This window comes from Labeo rohita, chromosome 6 (assembly GCF_022985175.1).
Source record: "Labeo rohita strain BAU-BD-2019 chromosome 6, IGBB_LRoh.1.0, whole genome shotgun sequence".
Classification (NCBI taxonomy): Eukaryota; Metazoa; Chordata; class Actinopteri; order Cypriniformes; family Cyprinidae; genus Labeo; species Labeo rohita.
Window position 1 is genome coordinate 10,708,035 of NC_066874.1, and position 24,722 is coordinate 10,732,756.

General features: G+C 37.3%; 2 protein-coding genes across 3 annotated transcripts in view; one reads left to right on the plus strand and one right to left on the minus strand.

Annotated features, from left to right (window-relative positions):
- Positions 1–1,159: 1,159 nt before the first annotated feature.
- On the minus strand, positions 1,160–6,175 carry ackr3b (atypical chemokine receptor 3b). The gene is made up of 2 exons (XM_051113121.1): positions 6,025–6,175; positions 1,160–3,026 (listed from the first exon to the last, which is right to left on the minus strand). Exon 2 carries the CDS (start codon positions 2,976–2,978, stop codon positions 1,890–1,892), a length of 1,089 nt encoding a protein of 362 aa, XP_050969078.1. The 5' UTR covers positions 2,979–3,026; positions 6,025–6,175; the 3' UTR covers positions 1,160–1,889.
- Positions 6,176–8,302: 2,127 nt separating this feature from the next.
- Positions 8,303–24,722, plus strand: part of iqca1 (IQ motif containing with AAA domain 1) — a 48,380-nt gene continuing 31,960 nt past the window's right edge. The window contains exons 1-9 of one of the 2 annotated variants that reach the window (XM_051113424.1): positions 8,303–8,632; positions 11,137–11,464; positions 11,737–11,856; positions 11,989–12,171; positions 14,772–14,843; positions 15,007–15,209; positions 20,159–20,243; positions 20,402–20,551; positions 23,875–23,950. In XM_051113424.1, coding sequence (XP_050969381.1) covers positions 8,622–8,632; positions 11,137–11,464; positions 11,737–11,856; positions 11,989–12,171; positions 14,772–14,843; positions 15,007–15,209; positions 20,159–20,243; positions 20,402–20,551; positions 23,875–23,950 — 1,228 coding nt within the window. In that variant the 5' untranslated portion in view covers positions 8,303–8,621. The remainder of the gene's footprint in view (positions 8,633–11,136; positions 11,465–11,736; positions 11,857–11,988; positions 12,172–14,771; positions 14,844–15,006; positions 15,210–20,158; positions 20,244–20,401; positions 20,552–23,874; positions 23,951–24,722) is intronic. The other variant, XM_051113425.1, reaches the window with a different exon arrangement.

Consider the following 24,722-nt stretch of genomic DNA (forward strand, 5'->3'; position numbering starts at 1 on the left):
ATTATTATCTTGGTTAATAATTATTTTCTTTTTCTTTTTTTTAACATTTAAATTTGTATAATATTTGTTAATGTATTATAAACAAATATCAAGTTTGACATTAGCCTAAGGAGGAGTTTTTTTAACTAAAACGTTTTTATGGGCCCATGTGAACGGGGATTCTTTTTGACAGTGTTGGCAACAAATTTTCAGGAAAAGCTGATAAAGGCAGATCGATTTGTTGCTAAAAATGATATGGTCATTTAGATTTGTTTGTAAAAATAAACATTTCATATATATTATTTGTAAAAGCAATATTTTTATTATATTTTTATTTTTAAATACAACATTTTTGAACAATTATATTTTATGTGTTTTCCAAATAACACTATTAGAAAACTACACGATTAACAATTATAGTTTTAAGCAGTGAATTGGTAGTAAGATAAATGCTACATTCTAAGGAAAGTCCATAAAATAGGGTACAGTGTACTTTTTTTTTATTAATTTTTCACCAGTATATTTTAAATGACACAGTGCATTTAGACAGACAGATAGACAGATAGATAGGTAGATAGATAGACAGATTAGTATAAGATCAACAGTGTACCTGTTTAATATTTACAAGAACAAACTAACAACTAAGGTGTTTCATAAATTAACAATTAATATTTAACAGGTGCAACTTGATTCACATGTGATGTGTGCATTGCTAGGCACTGCTTTTCTAACTGCTTGGTTACGAGGAAAAATGCATGCCTTTTTATCATTTGAGTCAATTTTCCAAAAGTTGCTAAAAGTTGGCAAATACATTTTAAAAATAGCTAAATTTGTGCTTTTTAGAAAAAAAAAAGTTGCTAGGGTAGTCTGAAAAGTTGCTATATCTAGCAACAAAATTGCTAAGTTGGCAACACTGCCGTTTGACAACATCGTAGTGTAAACATACCCCTATAATTAGCAAATACTTTAATGTATTTAATTATGTAAACAAATTAAACCCATGTTGTAAAGTGTTAATGATCTTACTTATCAGAAGAAGTGTATGTCTTCTAGATGTACTGTAAAAGATACATACAAAAGATACAAGGCATAATATAGACTAACTGTGATAATTAAGGTAATGCTTAATGTATATGTTTATGGGTTAATTTGTACAAAACAAATATCCTTAAGACAAATCTGAGAAGCTCAATACATCTTTTAATGGCACATTTTTATATGTCAGACAATATTTCAAAACACTGATCATACACAGAGTATATAAATATAATTTTATTTACAAAACATTTACAAATGCTGCTAGCATTGTTCTTGAAATGTACAACTTATCAAAAAATTGTATCATTTTCCACAAGCATAGCATACAGCATGACATCAATTTACAATATCTTTATCTAATCTTGATTTGGACTTCTTTTCTCTCCACTCAGTTGTTTGGGTTTTCAGTATTCCCCTCCATTTGACCAGACATAACATAACTGTACATTAATGTGTAAGAACGCATGACCTTTAGTTTAGCCCTGTTGGAGTCTTTCCGCCAGATGTAGAAAAGCCACAGATAAGTGGAGAAAGGGTTATATGAGTCTCTCTGTGGCTCCAGGACAGGAATTGACCTTTTCCACCAATTCCACTGACACAAAAGACTAGCTAGAGTTATTACACTGACATGCTCACAAATCAAATCAATACAAGTGCTTTCTCAATACATCTATAACTGTCATAAAATTGTACAAAAGGCATAAACATTCATTTGTTTAAAAAGGTAAGCAAACTGTATGTATACAAAGCTCTTCCACTATTTTACACACATCTAATTTGGCAATGCCTCAAGAGCAAGACGTCCAGAGAGATTTACAAGACTGTTCCCTGTTTATCTCAGGTTGGTGTTGATCAACACCATCATAGAATGTTCATAATGGTCCCTGGATCTCCACAGCAGAGTATTCTGTCTCAGACACACGTGAGGCATCGATAAGCCTAGCGAGACCAGTTTTGGTAGAGTACTTGAAGATGAAGGCTTTCATCAGGTCGTAACGGTAGTTCTTGTTGATGAAGTTGTAGATGATGGGATTCACGCAGCAGTGAAGAAGGGAGAACCACTGGGTGAGATGCAGTGCTGCATAGAGAGCGTTCTCAAGTGTGCAGTTGAAGGGAAGCACGTTGAGAAAGGCTAGAGTGTCCAGAAGTAGAGCTCCATGGTAGGGAAGCCAACATACTAGGAAGACCACAATGTAGGTGAAGATGAGGCGGCGGCTGATACGACGTTCCTGGTCAGCTGAGGGTTGGATGGTACCAGCCAAGAGGACGTAGAACACAGCAATGATCGGGAAGGGGATGGCAAAGCCAAGCATGAAGAAGCTCATTTGGATTCCAACTGTCCACTCCTTAGTGCTGTCCACCGGGTACACAGGTTTACATATGATGCTGTCTGAATGGCTAGATTTCTCCGCCTGGAGAAAGTAAGTTTCAGGAAGGGCAGCAAAGAATGCCAGCAGCCAAACGCCAACGCAGATTAGCTGCCTGGTCCTTCTCTTCTTCTGACTGGGAGCGTCTCCAAAAACCTTCACGGACAGGTAGCGGTCCACACTCATACACGTAAGGAAAAAGATACTGCTGAAGAGGTTGACACTGAAGACCAGGTGTGTAATTTTGCACATGGCATCACCAAAGGGCCAATGGCCGAGCTGAAGCAGAGAACTAATGGAGACTGGAAGAGTGGCCACTACGCAGAGGTCAGCGATGGCAAGGTTGAGGATATACAGGTGAGTCTCATAACGTTTCCTTTCAGCTCGCACGTTCACCCACACCACCAGGGCGTTGGCAGCGAGGCCGATGATGAAGAGGAAGATGTAGAGGATGGAGAGGGCATAGAGCAAAGCCCTCTGGCTGAAGGTGCTGTGACAAACTTCCACATGGGAGACATTATCATCAAGGGTTGAGAAGTTCAGATCACCCAGTGCTTCCAAAATGTCATTGAAGTCATTCACGTTCACACTCATCTTGGCACGTCTTCGTTACAGCCACTTTCGGGACACAACGGCAGTGACCTGAAACAAAAAACAAATGGTGTTATGACACGTCGGCAGAAAGAATAACAAGGACAGGGTCTAATTAAACTCAGAGGGACAGAAAAATGTATAACAAAGAAAGTTTGTTTATAAAACACACATAATCTGAAACATCTTGGACCCACCAGGGTCCCTAGAAAGAGGGCAGGACCTTGTACTATTTAAGGGGATTTTTTTTCTTGAATAGTTCATTGCATGAGTTTACTTCCCAGGGTTACTGGGTTGCACTTAAAATTTTGAAAAAATTACAGGGAAGAGTCAGTAACAAACAAGAGTGTCCAGAATAAAAATAAATTGTATTCATTGTATTCATGAAGACTTTCAATTAAATCCATGTGTTGTGGTGTAACCATCAAGTAAAACGTGAGATTTTGTCTCATCTTAAATACACATGATTGTACACATCCTAATTACTATTTTCAAATCTTTTAAAAATATTTTTTAAGGTAAAAAAGTTGTTTTTGATGAGATGCACCATATGACATTTTACAACATGAAATACCCTTGCCTTGTCTTAAGAAGGTCACATTTTCTGATATTTATGAGGTTTATTGACTCTAACACACAGTTATGAACATCTGCACGTGTTTATTCTGCATGTTGGTTGCGCCACATGACTGATTTATCAGGCAAATTGTTCAAAATTTGCCTTAGTGATACTTCTAATATAAAAAAGCCATAGTGCTTCATTGCTCAAAGGCTGTGCTGTACTACTCTGCTGAACATAAGGACTAGATGCCCAGCAGCTAAACTCAGATGGCTGAGCAAAACTTGCTGGCGGACCTCTGCTGTCATGCAGTGACCCAGTGGAAAACTAAGCAGATATCCATGGAAAATGGAAGGCATTTTGCCTATACAAAAAAGTTCAAGACAACCAACGGGCCATGCGATAGAGTACAATGATAGAGAACAGAGTGTGACGCCTCTGGAGGCATTAGAAAGACTGATGCCCGTTAGAAGTGAAACAAGTCATAGATAGAGGGGAGGAGGATGGGCGGCTGCTGCTCCCTCTGTGACACAGAGGGGTGAAAGGTTCTTTTCTCAAAATGATATGCTCAGCTTGAGGACTGGACGTGAGGCTTTGAACTGACAAAAGCTAAAGAGAACAGAGAACAGCTACACTGGAGCTATGTCAAAGTTTTTCATTTACACATTCTCAAACACAGATGTACACACGTCTCTAATCAACATTTTTGATCTTCAACCCCCAGGGCTTGCATTATAATAAAAGCACTGGAACATGTAATCTTGCGCTTAAAAATAAAAGTTTGTGCAGTGAAGCAGAAACGATAAACACAGTTACGCTCTTTCTTAATCTGTCATTTTAGAAATAAACATGAAGAAATAAGCATCATTAAATATAAACAAAATATCAGTTTCCAGTTGGCCTGGCATAAAAAGATATGACGGCAAACATGTTGTGTTTTGCTCAAGAACCATCAAGTGATAGAATTTGTTTAGGCTTGTTTATTTTCATTCCAAATCAACCCGCAGTTTTGACCCTGGAACACTGTTAGCGCCTGACCTTAATATAATTAAAGGAAATATGAGAAGTGACACAGCTGCTCTTAATGTATCCTGTGATCTTTGCGTACTGCAAGATCCTCCAAAACAAAGACAGATCTGGATTTATTTTACAGCTTTCCACTTTGACATCATTAGATTATGGAGTCACAGAGGGCTGCGTAAAGCTCTGACCTGACCTACCAGGTGCAATTGAAAAAATCAGGTGCCATAAAATGTGATGGTCCATTACAGACAGCCCCAAGCACCACCATCACGGCCCCCAGCCTTGTTGTAAAACTGTTGCGTTTACACTCCTCAAACACAGCGGCCCCCTCACCTGATCTCACGGCCTCAGGCAGCAAGCACACTTGCCCGCACAAAGAGTTAGCTGTGCGGACACAGCGACTCTCCGTCCAGACCCCTCCTTCCCCCTCTCTCCCTGTCTCTCTCACTTGAAGTCTCTAAGTTCCCTTGAAACTCAGTATTGTTTCACTCCAAGTGTTTTGCAAGCATGAAGGGAATCATCAGTCATGGCTAAAGCATGAAATCTTTACTGTAAGTGTGAATGTGAGGAAAATAATGTAACAACAATACAACGAGTAAAACAACTCCCTTGAAAGTAAACTGAAACTGGAAATTACCAGGGAAATTTAAATTAATTAATCCCACAGAACCTTAGCTACTATATTACTTTAGAACTACTGACTCCTATAGTTACCATAAAGTAACAAAACTAACAAAAATCAGAAATAAGTATTTTTATATAAATATATTTTTGTTTATAAATAGAAACTACTGTCAACAATGATTCAACTATGGAGAAGAGTTTCAATTACAGAAGTAATTACTGCTCATCACTGAAACCACCTTTGGTCCCAAATTTCCGTAAAATTCACAAGCGATTTTAAAAATGAACATTATCTCAGCGCGGCTTCTCTATATCTCAACCAACAAACAACCTCACTTTTTACATGAATGGATTCACAGGAACCGAGAAAAAGACCGAAAGAGTCTCGAAAAAAAGAGTTCCTCTACCTGACCACTTTATACGTGTTTTAAGACAAGAGTGCATATCCTACTCTTAAAATATGGATTTCAAATGATTTATTCTCTAACGTGCAACAACATTCATTTTATGCTATACGAAAGACAAACTGGTATTAAAGGGACAAATCCGCGGGATGCGACACTAATCCACACCTCCAACTGAGAGTTTCGGGCTTGGTTAATTTGTTTAAAAGAGTGCTTTTTAAGTACCTTAACTATCAGAGTGTGAAATTTCAGCAAGTTATGCCATTGTTTCAAGTCAAATTTAAAACTGATAACTTGTAACACATTATATCATTAGTTTTAAATGTTGGGATTTCATTAGACGTGGTCCGATACTCGTATGAAAAGGCTGCATTTAAAAACCCAAATCTCTCACGCACAAACACGTGCACTCACAAACAAGACGTAAAAATAAACTTACAATCCTTGTGGTATCTTTTGGCGCTCCTAGACTTTTAAATGTAGCGTTTGGTATTGAGATTCCGATGCCTGGAGAAAATGTCAAAGTCTTGTGGTTATCCGTACGGGAGGATGGCGTGATTGTCCCTCTGCGCTCCAACTGCACTTGCTGATATAGTGCTGAGAGTAACGCCTCCTGAGGCCGATCGGAAAAGTGAATCACTCAAGTTTCTGTCCAACAACAATGTGAGTGGCGGACGTGCGACACATCGGATTTCCACTCCCTGTTTAAATAGCGATATAAACAAAAAGCCTGTTCGAATATCAGAATAAGCTTTTGTGTTTTTGTTTTCGCACGAGAGTTGTTTAGAAAAAATCAAAGTTGCATATGCATGCGAAAGTTTTATTGAGGACTTGTAAGTCAGTCCAGTTTCACAGGCTGAAATATGAATCATGTACATTTCTCAATTCTTTTTATATTCGTAAATCATTTTAGATAGTTTTTGCTTTTTCAATTAGGTCTTTGTTAGGTAATACTTTATAATAACTTAATACCATTAATACTGTAACAATGCATTTTATATTGCTAACATATTCAAATAGTTCAAATGTCATATAGGCCGGACTATTAATGGTCCCTGATAATGACTAATAATAAATTAATATGCAGTTCTTGCAATATCATATTACCAGTAATATGACTTAATTATTATAATATATTGCAGGTAATATGACTTAATGATTCATGGTAAAGTTTTATATTAAATGCAGCTTGCAACGTGCTGTAGTTAGTAGCAGGTGAATTTTGTTTTGTTATTTTTCCTGTCCCACAACTGTTTTATTCTTTTTGCATCCTCTTGGCAATCCCTCAAAGACTTCCAGGCAGTCTGCTAAATTTATCCACAAGGAAGCTCACCTGTTCTGAATCTTCAGCTGGCCTCTTTATATTTTCTGGCTCATGGCCAGTGCCTATTGTGTGGGATATGGAAAAGTGGAAACTGAAATGAAACATTCTCAACAATCTCAATAGAATCTTAATGGGATAAATTGTTTGCAAACATGGAGTGAAGTGTTGCATTTGACTGTGGAAGCATAATGCATTGATCCGACTGCAAAACATAATTTGGCTTCCTCTCGCAACGTGAGGGTACTGATGGAAAAGAGATAAGCCAGACGAATGCAACAGTAACCACAACATTACACGGAAAGTGTTAGGTCTTGCCAGCATTATTTTTTGATTGTGCGAATAATTTGGACGGAGGTTGAGATTGATCAGTGTGCTTCTCCATGTAAACATATCAAATGAGCTGGAACACCTGCCTAAACAATACACTTAAATTGTGGAGCTGCCCCTGAAATGAGGAAATACACATTAAACTTATGTACACATGCGACTTTCCAGCATAACAGTTCCCACATTAAAGGCAATTTCACACCAGACTCACCAACAATTGATTGTTCAATGGTCTCTGTTTGAAGAGCCTGACCATACAGGGTGGAAACCTTTAGGTCTTTTTGTGCATTGAAATCCAGAAGGACATTTGGTTTTAGTTAGGGGCGTCGTCTGGTAAACCAAGACATGTTCCAAATTAAAGATTGTTAAAATGGTCTTTCCATCTTATTAAGTTTTCACTGGAGTCCATTCTTTGTGTCTGCCGGAAAGGGAAGGTTTTCACAAAATAACTCTGGTTTTTGATTAAACACTTGCAGGGGTTTAACACAGCCTATAAAATAAAAATATCATTCATTTTCTGACAACCTCATTGTTGACAGCTTTATTAACTAATTGCTATCAACAGCATGTAGCTGTTCACATTCCATCATAGAGTGAAGCCTGTAAAGGAACATTATATTATCCGGTGGGACCACCAGCAAAGTAGAAGACAAGGACAAATGATGCATCCATTCATAAATAAATTTCACATTGCACTTCCACAGTCTGCGTTTACATACCTACCTGCCCACATGGGCTTTTGGCTATAGAATTCAAACAATATGTGGCGGACCAGACATACAAGCAAAGGAATAGCTCACTTCCAATGTGACAGCAATTATTTCAAAACATGCTGCGTCAGAAGAGGCTTCCAAATTGCTTTGTTAACAAATGGCCGAACTGCATTCATACATTGAATGAGCTGAGCTACGCAAGCGTGGCGTCGTGTTGTGTTGTGTTGCACAGCGGGATGCCAAACAAGACCTTGTTAGTAACAGAGGCTTGACATGCTCGCAGCTTATCGGATAAGATAAGAAAACGATGAAAATGACCTGCTGGAGCTCTTATTATGTGTTAGAATCGCATTATGCGTTATAGTTGATAGAGTATTGTATTCCGTTTTTAACTAGTTGCCTCGATGCCCCCTCTCTCAGAAGCAGTGAAGAGGCTTTGATCTCGTTGCCATGGCAGCTGTCAGAAGCGCAGCGCAAACCGCAGCCTGCTGCACCCTGTCTGGCGCAAGACTTGTCCAGCTCTAGTTAGAAATGCTTAACTAATGAATTCTAATCAACACTTACTGCTTGGATGCGTTACTTCGCTTCGTTTAACCATTTTAGTTTCGAAAGCGGCGACTTCAAACAGAGCACTTTCTAAACTAAACTCTGTGGTGCGTGGAATCACTAAGGATGTCGCAGAGGTGAGTAATAACTGCCCTTTTAATTTGTGCACTTTACTACGAAACGGGAATGTTGATGTGATGCCAAGAACCACCTTAGTGTTTATAATGAACAAAAACTTTTTATTGTCTGTGTGCTAAACTGAACAATTGTTACAGCTATTAACTCTGTAATGTTAAGTGTAGTTCAACTTTATATCATAAGATATAAGGATGGTGCAAAAGAAGAAAAGAGTTCTAGCAAGAACGCCTACTAGAAGAAAGTCCACATTGTATTGCAGTTCCTATGACAACATGGAGCCAAACTACTGAGAACCAGCAGTATTTTTGTCCTCAGATAGGAGCTATTCAAATCAGCTTTGGTGTAGGTGGAGGCAAGCTATTTTCAGTCATCCTACACCATTAGTTTTCTAAAGCAGAGCATTACTAGTAGTGGCGTGTGTGTTGAAAGTACATTTTAAGTTTCCCAAGCAAGGGAATTTTTCCTCATCATTCACTAGTTTCAGCGGACATCCGTTAGATACTGGAGATTTGTAGTATTTCTGCCTTTGTTGCCTGCCATATTTAAGATATCTCTGAGAGGCGCCTCTCTATTTTATTGTAAATGTTCTTTTACAACCACCCTTCTAACCTCCTCCCACAACTCCTCCCCAGCTCCCCCTCCCGCTCTAACTATCCCGTCCTCTCCTTTGATTTTGCCATCCCTACAATTTGAGTAGCTGGCAGTGCTAATGCCCAGAGGGGAACAATACTGTATGGGCCCATCAGAATAAGAAAAGAAGGTGGTTTCACCCTCGCCATGAACTCTTTCAACAATCACAAAAGGAGCACCCACACGCAAGGGAGTCAAAGAGGTCAGAGGACATCTGTGGAATTCATGTGTATTCAACTTTAGAAAACGGAGAATGGAGAAATAATGTTTGTCAGGGGATTTCTTCCATTATGCTGACCTACGGTGAATTCAATGTGCGTTCTGTGGTTTCCCACATTTAGGTTACACAGTCAGACGCAGGCAGTGCTAATTTTGGCCTGAGGGTCTAAAAAACGAGGGTCGGGAAAACTTTCCCAGAGGGCAGGTGCTCTCAACAGGTGTAATTAGGCCTGTTAACAAGTACTACTGCAGATCTGCATGTCTCTGTTGATTGCATTTCAAAGACAGATTGCCAATGAAGGCCATGGACATTTTTAAATATGGAAAATCCTATATACAGTTAAAGTCAAAAGTTTACATACATTTTGCAGAATCTGCCAGATTAATTATTTAATTATTATTATTTAATTTCTTAGTTAATTATTTTACCAAAATAAGAGGGATCATACAAAATGCATGTTATTTTTTTATTTAGTACTTATCTAAATAAGACATTTTACAACAAAGACATTTACATATAGACGTTTTTTTTCGCATGACTCTTAACCGGAAGGATGCTTTGCTTTTCCAGTGTTTCTAATCAAATTATCATATATTCTGAGCTAATAATCTAATGTTAAACCTGTTAAAATGTGCTCCATAGCGCCATCAAACTTTAACGAGTGTGTAGATGACACGAAGCTGCCGACGTTAGCTACATTAAAAACAGATGGGCATTATTTGAATGGGTTCCTATGGAGAACGGAACAGAAGAGCATCCAATTGGAAGTTAGAATTCGTAAGGGCGGCGCTCATCATTTTCTCAGAAAAAGATCTATAGTCAATAAAAGAAAATAATAGTTGAATTTATAAAAATGACCCCATTCAAAAGTTTACATACACTTGATTCTTAATACTGTGTTGTTACCTGAATGATCAATAGGTGTGTTTTTTGTATAGTGATAGTTCATGAGTCCCTTGTTTGTCCTGAACTGTTAAACTGCCTGCTGTTCTTCAGAAAAATCCTTCAGGTCTCACAAATTGTTAGTTTTTTGCAGCATTTTGTGTATTTGAACCCTTCCAAGAATGGCTGTATGATTTTGAGATCCATATTTTCACACTGATGACAAATGAGGGACTCATACGCAACGTTACAAAAGATTCAAACAGTATTCAAACAGTCACTGATGCTCCAGAAGGAAAAACAATGCATTAAGAGCCAGGGGTGTAAACTTTTGAACAGAATGAAGATGTGTAAATTTTTCTTATTTTGCCTTTTTTTTTTTTTCATTTAGTACTGCCCTTCAGAAGCTGCAGAAGATACTTACATATTTCCCAGAAGCCAAAATAAGTTACATTTACCCTGATCATCAAATTCAAAAAGTTTAAAAGTTTTCACCCCCCCAGCTCTTAATGCACTGTATTTCCTTCTGAAGCATCAGTGACCGTTTTAATCTTTTGTAACAGTTGCGTATGAGTCCCTCAGTTGTCCTTAGTGTAAAAAGATCATACAGTCATTGCTGGAAAGGGTTCAAATACACAAAAATGCTGAAAAAACAAAGAATCTGTGGGGCCTGAAAGATTTTTCTGAAGAACAGCAGGCAGTTTAACTGTTCAGGACAAATATATGATTTACAAGACTGTTATCTCATAAGTATCTCTTTCCTCTACCCAGTTCATATGGACAAATGTGGGATGCTGCTCAGGGAGCTTTGGAGGACCTTTTGGAGGATGAATATCCCACAATGCAGCTCCGTCCTCAAAAGGATCGTCTTCAGGTCTTTCAGACACTGGCAACTTTCTACCTACGCTACCTGAAGATATTCCGAGCCCTGGAGGAGGTTTACGATCAGATTGTTCACCCCCAGAAGAGGCGTGTTGTGCACCAGGTTCTTGAGGGGGTGATGGGGCGACTGGTAGAGCTGAAGAATGAAATGGTGGAGCTGGAGTACTCAGAGTTTCACTACTTTGATGACATATTGCAGGATTTCAAAATGACACCAGTGAGTGAGATAGCAAAATATACTGTTACATGTACAGAATGCTGGGAATGTTTTGGTCTGTTGTGGCTGTAGATTCAGAGGAAAGGGCCTAGAGGGAATTTAGGAGATTTGGGCTTGGGGAAGATTTAACTGCTCAATGTCAAAGTGGATTTTAGTGAGCTAAGCCTCTTGTTTTTCTCTGAATTGCTAATTGGGGTCACTAGCGCACAACTTTTACATATGACCTTCTCCAGGGATGTAATAGCTGAAAATAGTTTGAATCTTGTTTTTAGGAGGATCTTGAGATACCTATTCCACGCTATTTTGTAAGGGAGAAGATGAGAGCACTAAAAGAGAGAGAAAAGATGTTGGCTCATATTTTGGCAAAAGGAGGACGTCAGGAACATAAAACTGTGAGTATATCTTTATGTAAAACACATCAACAGTATTTTCTCTCAGTACAAATACTTGCAATGCAAGTCAAATAATAATAGTTGTACCAAATACATTATAGTTCAGGTGTGTTGTTCTGGTTTGTGGTTTAGCAGATGCCAGTTCAGTCTATGTCTGTGGAGCGGGCTGTGTGGCTGCTGCAGGTCAGTGAGCGAGCTCGGCAGGGAAGACTAAGAGCTCACTTCATGAAGACAATTCGGTTGGAGGAACAAAGAAGACTTCAGGGTAGCTCTAGCATGCTGGACCCTGACCAGGCAGCCACCTGCATTCAGAAGGTATCAGGCATCACTTGATTTTCAACAAAAAAGTTCTAGTCCAGTGAAATTACTAATGCCTTGCATAGATGGGTTTGAAATTAGCAAAAACAAATAGATGAGGAAAACGTTTATGCAGTGAACTTATAAATATTACTACAGTTTTTTATTTTTTACATATAAAGGAATTGTTCACTTGTTTTGTCTTTTATGATTTACTCACACTCACGTCATTACAAAAATTATATGGCTTTCAAAAACTTTGAAGCTCTAACTAGAACATGCAATTAATTCATGTCTTCACTGGATTATTCTTTATAAGATAAGTCTTTTGAAGCAAGCTTTATATGTGAACAGATCTAATTTAAGCCTTTATTCACTCTCAAATCAAGTTAACTTCATCAAACAGTGCAGGCGTACACAGGCCATATCAAATATGGTGATACAAACCAGAAGACTTGAGGTACACCAGTCCATTTGTATGGATTCATTAAATGCTTCATGACTATTTTTGAGCCTGAAATTTTAGGAGAAATGGCTGAAACATATTTTGTGTTGCTAACTTAATTTTTTTATTATTTTATTATTATTGTTGTTTGTTGTTGTTGTCTCATTATTGTTAGTTATTTGTTTTGTTTTGATGTTTAGCTTATATTTTTAATTTTGTCACCATTCTTAAGATTTTGTGCATCAAGTGTTGAGGTCAATTTTAACATTATAATAGTTTAAAATTATATTCCAGATGTCTTTGCTTTGTATTGTGATTGCTCTTTCAGAAACAAAGATATAGCATAGTTCACTTTACATGTGAAATGATCTGTAAAACTCTATATTTGGTTACTATCTATTTTTAGTTTCTTAGATCTATTCATTGTGTTACTAACTGAAAGTTTGCTAAACAAGTGTCATCACAAATTTATTAGCCAAATTATGCATTTTACATTTAGTAAAGAAATATTTTCACATTGACTAAACAAAGGAGTGTTAATTAGGGCAATAAAGACTTAAATTTAACAATGTGAATTGACTTTTTAACCTTATTTAATTATTGGTTGGTGAACATTTCTCACAGGTCTCACAGGTATTCAGGACTTAAAGTTATGACTACACTCCTTTTGATTATTGCTGATGCCTCTACTAATTATATGTCAGATTTTTAATTTACAACATATTTTGGGTTAATTTTAAGCAAGCCATACAGTATTTTTTTTTTAAAACAATAATTGAGTTAAATAAAACTACACAAAAGGTTGGTTGTAAACATTCAGCCAAAACAACCCAATTGCTGAGTTTGTCCATATTTCACCCAGTACTGGGCTGCTTTTAACCCAGAATTTTTTAGAGTGTACACATTCAGTGTCATCAGAGTAGGCCAACTGGCTATTGAGAAAATGTTATGGCCTTTAAAATGATAAACACATCATAACACTGCAAAAATAAATATATTCATTAATCATGTCTAAATTAAATGATGATCATACACAAGGGAGGTAATGTCTGCTGCCCTACCTGTGCATGAACTCAAATGTTGTAAAGGTCAGGCCATCTCCTATACCACAGTCATCAGTTGTCGCATTTGACATGAAGTCCACTCACAAAGGACTATGAATGACATGTGATCCCACCCAAGCATAAAAGATATATGTCCAACTCATCTGTGAGAATAATGTGCTTGTAGGTCCTTTGGCAGCAGGAGGGAGATTAGCATTGTAGTGCTGAGAGACGGGAAAAGGAAAGCATTCCAGGATTTTAGGTGTTGTTTTTCAGTGCCATCCTAATCATGAAATCTGAGCTCATGTATCCTGACGTCTTTTTGAGTGAGTGTTCGATACGGTTGTTGAACCCAGACATAGATGTAGCCTGAAAGAGATAGCAGATATGATTTTGGAGCTCTGAAGTTATGTACAATGCAGGTGTGAAACTGACATTGCTGAGTGAAAAAGTACAGAAAAGCTTAGTCTTTAACAAGCCTCAGCTCTGTGGCTCATGGGTAATTCACTTTCAAATAGCTCATCCAACAAGCATTTTGTACCGTGTTTGAATGTCATAGTGAATGCGATTACAGAAGGTGATAAACAGAGATTTTGGGCTCTCACACTGCGGGGCTGTTTTCACAAGGTCTAATCCTTCCTTCTCTCTTATTCTGTAGCTCACAGCAAAGCAGATTTCTGTGCTGTGAAACCTTGGAAACATAATCCTCTCTCTTCAGTTGGCTATTGTTGTTTTTAGCATCATTGTCGTTCAAACTAGAGAGGAGGATTTATTAAAAAAAATACATGAAAAGTCCTAGCCTGCATTTATGAATTCTAAGCTGAGTCTTGAGATTGATTTGCCTTAGTGTTGAGGTTAACTAAATATGAATCTCTCTACATACTCAATGACAAACTGAATGATAAAAACCAGTTTGTCAGATTAGATTTTCAGTTGCTATTATACAATACATTCCTCTCATCCAAAAGTCCACAGTGAATACATGAAAACGTTAGATTGTTTCTCACTAGATAACACAAAAGCTGAAGAATGTTCTTGATCTCAAAGTGACTATGATAGTATCGTTTCTGGCATGTCCTCATCTTCAGTTTTTTGTCTTTCCTGCTATTATGATGTTTTTTGTCTTCTAGGTTTGGCGGGGCCATCGAGACAGGAGGAGGGTCAACAAAGAGTGTCTAGAGGAGATGATATTTCTTGGAATGGTAAACACAAGAATGCTCTTCCAGTTTACTGTTTGCAAGTCTTTTTATGAATTTGTTGTTTTGTACATATCTTCTGCTGTTTTCAGTCAAACCACATTCAGCACTTATTTTACACTTTGATGTCAGTTTTTCCATCTCTTGTCTCCTGATGCCCTGTTTTCAGATACCAGACCTGCAAACAACACCCAGTCCTGCCCAACTGCATGCCCAGCAGGTGGAAAGCAAGAGGCATTGTGTGCAGGAAGAGCATGAGGCTGAGTACCAGAGGGCACTGGTCAACATCAAAGAGGCAGTGCGGTCTGTCGATGGACAAGATATTAAAGAGAGCCTGCAAGAACAAATACGCCAGTGGTTTATTGAGTGTCGGTAAGCCATACTGAAAAATCACAGATACAGTTTTTTAACCCATTTGTGCCCATATTTTTTCTGAATGGTTCATACATATAGTCATGCTAATAGTGTCCTATGTGCACACAAAGTGCAGCCAATAAGTTGCCCCAACAGGGCATTGTGTATCAAAAAGGTAAATGAAAATAAAGAAAGAAAAATAAAGAAAAAAATTACATCTATATTACCAAAAAAAACAAACATAAATAAATAAAAATAAAAATAACAATCCGTACAGACAATTTTTTTAAAAAGACATTCGGAATAGGAAGTTATGTCATACGTGTCCTCCCCACTACCCTTTTCTATCTCTCTTCTCCCAAAAAACACTAAACAAGACGAACAACCTTGATTTAATTAACTTATTAGCACTATTAGCCCATTTGCCCATGATATATGTACTGACAAGTCATTTGCCCACCGGCAGCTATAGTTGCCGCTTAGTTTGACTAAGTGTACAAAAAACTATAGGTCTGTTGTAAGATTTGTTTTGTTTGGATTATTAGACCTTCATGATTGTGTGGATATATGTATGTCAACAAAAAACACTTACTAGTAACATGAAAATGATCTTTCTTTGGGTGGGTTTGCCTTAGCCATTCTTTCTGGAAGTAGGGGTAGGAAGTTGACAGCCTCAAGTGGCAGGAAGGAAGTGAATACCTTTTTTTTTCCCTTGAAATCCTTTATTTGGATGTTTGTTTGTGTGTCATTAAGAAATAAAACATGGATAACATCAAAAAAAAATAATTACAAAAGGAAAATGACAACTATAAACTGTTGCAGCTATGGTTGCCTGTGGGCTTAAATGGGTTAAACAGGGTTACAGTTTAATTAAAAAATTTATAGGTGGGTCGAAGATGCATGTTTTTGTCCTATGTATTAATTTATATAGAAAAAATAATAATGCAATTCATACATACAATGACTTGGATATTTTTTTTTCTGATGAGAATGTATTTAAATTATTTTGATATTCAAAAAATCAAAAAATGATAATGAATGATAAATCTGAAGAAAAATTAATGACATTTTTAAAAATAATTTCTTGTTGAGCAGCATGGCATAATTTTGTATTATTATTTCTTACAATAAGTCATGTGTAGCACATTATATCATAGTGAGATTCTCTGCAGCTCCTACTGACTATATGTCAAGGTCAAGTTTTCAAAAAACAGATGACCTTTAATAAAAGTAATGACACTTATACATTAATAATTGAAAATACTTTTTGTCTTGAAAAATATATATATTTAAAAACATTTTTAAAATAATGATTAAAATGTGTTAGCTTTAAAGGAGAAGTCCACTTCCAGAACAAAAATTTACAGATAATTTACTCACCCCCTTGTCATCCAAGATGTTCATGTCTTTCTTTCTTCAGCCGTAAAGAATTTATTTTTTTTTTTTGAAGAAAACATTTCAGGATTCTTCTCCATATAATGGACTGTATGGTGCCCCGATTTTGAACTTCTAAAATGCAGTTTAAATGGGGCTTCAAACTATCCCAAATGCGGTTGTAAATGATCCCAACCGAGAAAGAAGGGTCTTATCTAGCAAAATGATCGGTTATTTTCATTAAAAAATTTCTCCCTCAACTTCAAAAATCATTTCCAGATCATCCTACATCACTGCAGAAGCACCGACCCAGTCTTTGCAAAGTGAACATGCAAAGAAAATCAAACACCCTTAACAAAACAGTGAAAAGCAGCGATATAGGATGATTTTGAAGTTGAGGGAGAACATCACATGGGAATTTTTTGACATACCCTAACTGTCATGAACCGGAAAAAAGACAGTTCAGGCAGAGCAAGACGAGCATTTGACATTAAAAAGTATATAAATTGGTGCCGCTAGCCTTGTGGGCAGCGCCGTTGCGCTCCGGGCGTCCCGTGTTCGAATTCTGACTCGAGGACCTTTCCCGATCCCGCCCCCATCTCTCTCTCCTACTTTGCTTCCTGTCATTTCTAAACTGTCCTGTCATAATAAAGGCAAAATGCCAAAAAATAATCTTTAAAAAAGTATATAAATTGTGTTATTTTTATGAAAATAACTGATCGTTTCACTAGACAAGACCCTTCTTCCTCGATTCCTTTGCAATCGCATTTTCCACTATATGGAAAAAAAATCCTGAAATGTTTTCTTCAAAAAATTCTTTACGACTGAAGAAAGAAAGACATGAACATCTTGGATGACAAGGGGTGAGTACATTATCTGTCAATTTTTGTTCTGAAAGTGGACTTCTCCTTCTCCTTCTAATCTGTACAAAAATCTGTTAATACTTTTTACTTAATGATTATACCACATGACATTTTTGGAGTCAATAAATTTAAACTTTTTGTAAAAATGGTATTATTAAAATTTTTCAAAACCATATAAAACCAATATGGATAAAAGGGTACATTTCTAAGAACTTGGCACATATGTTTTAAGGTAGTGGACACTCTTATAAGGAGGTAAAAGTAACTGTGGCAAATTGTGGCAAAAGTTCAGTATTTTTCCACTTATGAAAAAAGGGCTTTTTGTTCCTCTGCATTCCCTCAAATACTTTCTCAGAATCTCTGGAACTAATCACCTTTATGTAATCTTCAACCTCTTAGACTTCCCCTTAGCCAGTGTCTCCTTTTTATAATCTGCTAATTTGCTTTCACACTTTCAAGAGCTTTTCCTTGCATCTCCGTCCGCTCAATCCATTATTTCATTCTAACTGTGAAGTACATTCCTGGCCTTTCGTCTCTTCCTTTTGTGCAGAGGCTGGAATGTAAGCAGTCAAAGTGATGGTCACTTTTACCCAGGGCTGTTTATGCTTAGCTAATGCATGTGCTGTTTTCAAGTGTGCACGGTGTAGAGTGAGACTGGGCTGATTAGTGCATTCCAGTCTGATTTACGGCCTGCCACTGCATGCTGCTGCCCATTAATGCGGAGACAACAGTCATAAGTCATCTCAGTCGGACAACACAATGTTGTGGGGGGCAGTTCGGTAGCTTTGTCTCCGGTTAGTGGCCCCTTTTTCTGGCCCCTTCCAGTGACCTTGCTGGGCCCCTGCTGGTTGTATAAGGGATGTGTGGGATACCAGGTCAGGACCTGCAAGGTGAAGTATGTTGGCGTGGTTTCCATGTGCGGATGAAGTGGAAGAGGTGAAGGTGGAGTATTTGAACAGCCAGCCAGACATATGCCATAAAACATAAACGCTTCACCATTATTACAATTTTCATCATGCTAACATAGTCAGGTTCCAGAACTAAAAACTCAATTCATTTTCTCCATAGAGAAAATTGTTTTGGGATAGTTCACCCAGAAATTCTGTCATTAATTACTCACCCTCATGTGATTCCAAACATGTAAGTCCTTCATTCATCTTCGGAGCACAAATTAAGATATTTTTGATGAAAACCGAGAGCTTTCTGACCCTGCATAGACATCAACGCAACTGACTGTTCAAGGCCAAGAAAAGTAGTAAGAGCATTGTTCAGATAGTCTGTGTGGTTCAACCCTAATTTTATGAAGCTACAAGAATACTTTTTGTGCACAAAAATGGCAACTTTATTCGACAGCTTCTTATCTTCCATGGCAGTCTTCGTCAGTCATTGTACATGGAAAAATATATAAAAAATAATAATAATACCAACATCACTGAAAAATTGGATGGGCACTAATGCACTCTACACTGAGATAGCTGAGAAAGGAATCGTTGTACAAACCCATTAATTAAAGTTGCTGAATAAAAAGTATGTTCCTTTTATTCAAAATGAAGTGAATCTATTTTATTTTTTTCTTCTAGTGGGCAGGTTTAGGTGAAATTCAATCCTCTGCATTACAGTAGTACAGCTTTCAGCATGTGCTACCACATTGGAAGTGAGTTTTAGCTGTGTGCTACTGATTAAGTTAGCTGGAGCAGAGAGCTCAGGCTGAGCTCTGACTGACACTTTTACCCTGTTATTCTAAACCTGCCCCAGTTCCCATGAGAGTCAGCGCTGGACCTGGCTAATGTATCCTCCCCATGTGTGAAGTTCACAGTTCAAATATGATTGATTTGCCTTTGTTCACGCGATCTGCTTTGTTTATCTATATGTTCACACAGACGTGAAGTCTGTGTTACCTCATCTTTAAAAAATCTTTAGGCAAAATTGTGTTTCTCACACAGAGTTCTTCCCATATATTTTCCGTTTTGGGAAGGAAATCTAAAAAATGTTGGGAGGGAAATTTGAACCAAAGAAGTTTATGAGTAATAGGTGTTTTTTTAGGTCTTAGTCTCTCAATCGAAAGATTTGTCCTCTTTAATCTGGACTACAACACTATATTTCAGCTGTATTCTAGGATGTCACCTTAAAGAAGTTGTTCACTTCCAGAATGAAAATTTCCTGATAACTTACTCACCCCCATGTCATCCAAGATGTTCATGTCTTTCTTTCTTCAGTCGCAAAGAAATTATGTTTTTTTAGGAAAACATTTCAGAAACTTTCTCCGTATAATCAACTTCAACAGTGGCGAATGGGTTGAAGGTCCAAACTGCAGTTTCAATGCAGCTTCAAAGGGCTCTACAGAATCCCAGCCGAGGAATAAGGGTCAGTCATTTCTTTAGATAAGACCCTTATTCCTTGACTGGGATCAAGTAGAGCCCTTTTAAGATGCATTGAAACTGCAATTTGGACCTTCAACCCCTTGGCAATAATTGAAGTTGATTACTATATGGAGAAAAAAATTCTCTGTTTTTCTTAAAATCCTTAATTTCTTTTAGACTCAAGAAAAAAAAAAAAAAAATGAACATCTTGGATGGCATGGGGGTGAGTAAATTATCGGTGCATTTTCATTCTGGGAGCGAACTTCTCATCTCAAGTTCAAAATCTAAATACAAATATTGATATAACAAATGTAATAAAATACATTTTAAAATGAAATAATAAATACATCATTGTTTTTTTGTGTTTCAGAGATGCCACAGGGAAGTTTCCTGACTTCCCAAGTCCTGAGGATGGAGGATCTGCATCTATATTTGCTCAGAAGACACCAGAACAGGTTATTAATCCTATCAGTCCATTAAATCCAGAGACTATCGTATGTTTACTAATAAATATTTCATTTCAAAAGGGTATTGCTTGATACCATTCTTGTACAGAATAACATTTTCAATAATGTTTGTTTAAGAATGCTAACATGTAGTAAATGTTTTGAAGGTTGCTGCTGAATTTGCTGCTAAAGAAGAAGAGAGGGAGAAGAAGAAAAAATCAAAGGGAGATAAAGACAAAAAAGGGAATGACCGCAAAGAGAAGAAGAAGGAGAAGAAAGGGAAGATGAAAGGAAAAAAAGGGAAAGGAGATACAGAGGTGGGGTCTGTTGCACAGAAATCAATAAAGTATTTTTAAAGTATCTGTATCTGCAGAATTAAATCAGCTGATGTGGCACAAATTTGGGTATCCAGTGACTCAGATGACCTCTGTGGTCAAGCCCACACACAATGAACCAGACTTGGTTGAACTGCATAGTGCTGACCTTGGGAGGAGAATTTGATTACAGATCGGGTATTGGACTTTTTCATTTAGTGTTATTGCATCCTAGTTTTGCTACATTTCCATTTTAGGCAGGTTCCTCTAATCTTTAAGCTTATTTGCATTAGAGTTAGATGAAAGCAGGTTTATAGGCGTTCCTCTCAGCATCTGCACTAGGCAGTTTCATTTCACAGATTTCCCTGAGGTGAGAAAGCCTGCAGTTTCCAGCTATTAAGTTAAAACAGTCATAGACGAAAAAATTATGACATATCTCAGCAGCACTTGCATCATTTCATCTTTGAAAAAGACATTTAACATAGTCAGTACGCTCATATTCTCATGCATAATTACACATTGTCAGTGCGCCTGAGAATTGTATCTTGAGAATTGTAATATCCCTGCCTGCGTTCTGTTTAGGGTAGATTAAGATAAGGAATGGTGAGGATGTTAGTTTGTTAAACTCATCCACAGTCTCCGGAAATATCTGTGATTTCAGCAAGGCATTCCTGCTGTGTTCCACCTAGATTTCACTGTATTCTTGATAACCTCTTGCTCTCCCTATTCAGAACTCTTCCTCTTGTTAAACACAGATATAGCTTCTGTTTTTTCTACGACATCCAGACTTCCTGTGTTCCAATATTTTATTTCAACAAAGAGCTGAATGATGTATTATCTAAAGCTTAGGCGTGGCAGACAGAAGTCTTTCATGTTTAAGTCTAAAGTGATTTATGTTCATGTGAGGTTTAATGTTCTCTGAGCTGACCTCTGAACGTCAAATGCTGACCAGTGGCTACTGTGAGCCAGTCAAGCGGTGAAAATGCCCGCTCACACTGATTGGCTGCGTTCCGGACTTCTAGAATGGAGCCTTTGTTCGTGCTTTCCTTCATAAGAGCACCTGTAATCCTCATTGGAGAGCCGAACCGCTGATATCTGCTCACAATGAGGCCGAAAGATCAATCTGACCTTTTTCAAAGTCTCACATCCTGTTTGAAAGCTGAGCCTTTCAATAGTTAATTAAGGAATTTTTGTCAGAGCTCTTGTGTTGGCCTAGTTTAGGCCTAGTTTAAATTTTCAAGGGCCACTCAAAGGCTCCTTGTTAAAGAAAAAAAGAAGGCAGTACCAAATACATAGCTGTACAAAGGATGTTTTTAAATCTGTGATTAGTAAATAAGTATTAGTGTATTTCCACCACTGTTTACCATATGGCCAAAATATATTTTAAATATATGCTGTAAAGAAAAAAAAAAAAAAGAAGAAAAAAAAAGAAAGAAAGAAAGAAAGAAAGAAAGAAAGAAAGAAAGAAAGAAAGAAAGAAAGAAAGAAAAGTTGGAAAATGTACTTTAAGATGCAGGAAAATGCCTTACCTTAAATCAGTTTTTAAGTTTATAAACAGTTTTAAAAAAGTCAACAGTTTACATTCACTTTGCACAATCTGCAAAATGATAATTATTTTAGCAAAATAAAAGGGATCATATAAAATGTGTGTTATTTTTTATTTAGTACTGATCTGAGTAAGGTACAGTACACACAGATGTTTACATATAGTCAACAAGACAAAATAATAGTTGAATTTATAAAAATTACCACACTGAAAAGTTTACATACACTTGATTCTTAATACTGTGTTGTTTTAGTGATAGTGTTGATAATGAGTCCCTTGCAACTGATTCAAATGGTCACTGATGCTCCAGAAGGATGAAAACTTTTTGAATTTGAAGATCAAGGTAAATTTAACGTATTTTGTCTTCTGGAAAACATGTAAGTATCTTCTGCAGCTTCTGAAGGGCAGTACTAAATGAAAGAAATATGATATTTAGGCAAATTAAGAAAAATGTACACATCTTCAATCTGTTCAAAAGTTTACACCCCTGGCTCTAAATGCATCATTTTTCCTTCTGGAGCATCAGTGAGCCTTTAAATCTTTTGTAACTTTGCGTATGAGTCCCTCAGTTGTCCTCAGTGTGAAAAGATGGATCTCAAAATCATACAGTCATTGTTGGAAATGGTTCAAATAAAATGCTAACAAGCCAAATAATTTGTGGGACCTGAAGGATTTTTGTGAAGAACAGTGGGTAGTTTAACTGTTCAGGACAAACAAGGGACTCATATACAACAATCACTAAACAAAAAAAAAATGTAAACGTTTTTTATGTGAAATACCTTATTCAGATTGGTACTAAATAAAAATAACATGCATTTTGTATGATCACTGTTATTTTGGTAAAATAATTGACATTTTGCAGATTTTGCAAGGTGTATGTAAACTTTTGACTTCACCTGCATTTTGGATAATATAAGTACATATAGATTGAAAATATAAAAATAGCCAAAAATATGTAAGAAAATACAAGCAACTAAAACTTGTCAAAATATATTTGTGTGAGTATATTTTAAAACCTGTATTAGCAATTTACTTTGTAATATACTTTTTTTTTTTTCATTGCAAACCCTAAATTAAAAGACGTAAATTGAATTAAACCTGGCACATGAATTCATTTAGCTGCTGACGTGGCCACAGGTTTCTTTGATAAAAATCTGCTAGATCCATTTGGACATTCTGTCTAATGCCACATGAATCATCATAAATCACTGCTCCTAGGCACTTAAGGGCTTTCATATTTTCAGATGGATTTGTGTCTCTTTTGGGGGTCATTAGCTGCTAATGGAGAAATGTGTTTAAAGAAAGACAGCCCATAAAATATACAGCCTCCATTTGGCTTATTCCTTCTGAAAATGCTCTGCTCCTGAGCAGATGAACTCTGCGGTTTTTGAGTGTGTGCTTGTGACACGCAAGCCAAACATTCGCGTGAGTATGTGAAGACGTTGATTTACTTTTAATGTGCGACCCTTAGTTGAGAGAAAGGAAAACAGGAGGCACCGTAAATCATGCTCGCAGCATCGCGTTCAGCCCCCGCTGTGTATTCACATCATTAAAATGCCAGTGCTGAGGGTGACCCCGCACCAGAGCAGCGTGCAAGAACATCACCCTGGCTAGAACTTTGATCACTCATGTGAAATCTCATGATTTTGTAGATTTATCCATAAATTGACTTCAGTTATTTCAGATAACTTTCCTTGTCCACCAAAGCACAGGAACACAGGAAAACAGTGATGATGTGCATCCGAAGGATCCACCTTAATACAAACTACATGTTTTGCAGGAAGAAGAGAAGGGATGGAAGATGACTCCCAGTAACTTCCTTCCTACGGTAGTCGAGGGAGCCAAACTGTACAAAGGTATGTGGGAGATGACGGCGAATGGGTGCAGTGTGCGTATCTGTCATCGAAAATTAATGAGGTTTTCCCCTGACCATAATGACTAATTCTCAACAACGTCAACGGTGTTTGTGTGAGGTCAATGAGCGAGTGAGCTTTCATCACAGTTGTGACATGAGATGTGTCTGGTATACGTCTAAGTAACCAATAATGATAGGGCCATGTCAGATTCTCAGGTCAAGACCAGTCCAGATGGTTCCCCACCTCACATTGAATGTTTTTCCTCTTCTTTTTCTACGTCTTTCTCCTTCCCCCTTCTTTGTGACTACAGATACGTTTTCTTGCCCTCTCATTAAAGCTGAGTCTCTTGACGCCACATTGGGGTCCAGCTCCTCCTCGTTCTATAATCAACAGCAGTCGTCTGTCAACTCCCCTGTTGCCTTGGTTTCGTGGCGAGGACGATTTTCACAGGCTATATATCTAACTAATTTGTTTGTGAAGTGATCGTTGTTCATCTAGTTCTTTCCAAATAAGTGTACACTGTAAAACAGTACTGATAAATTTACGGTAAAGAACTGGCAGTAGTTGCCAGACATTAACTTTAAAAATACAGTGTTTCAGGCATTTAGAAGCTTGTATATTGTACAATTTTACGACCATTTAGATCTTTAATTGACATAGTGTGAACTACCCCTGAAAAGGGGTAAACTAACATACTTGAAGTACTAAAATCTGCTTTGTGCCAAAATATGTAAGTACCATAGTAGCCACAATCTTAAAACAAACACCACAG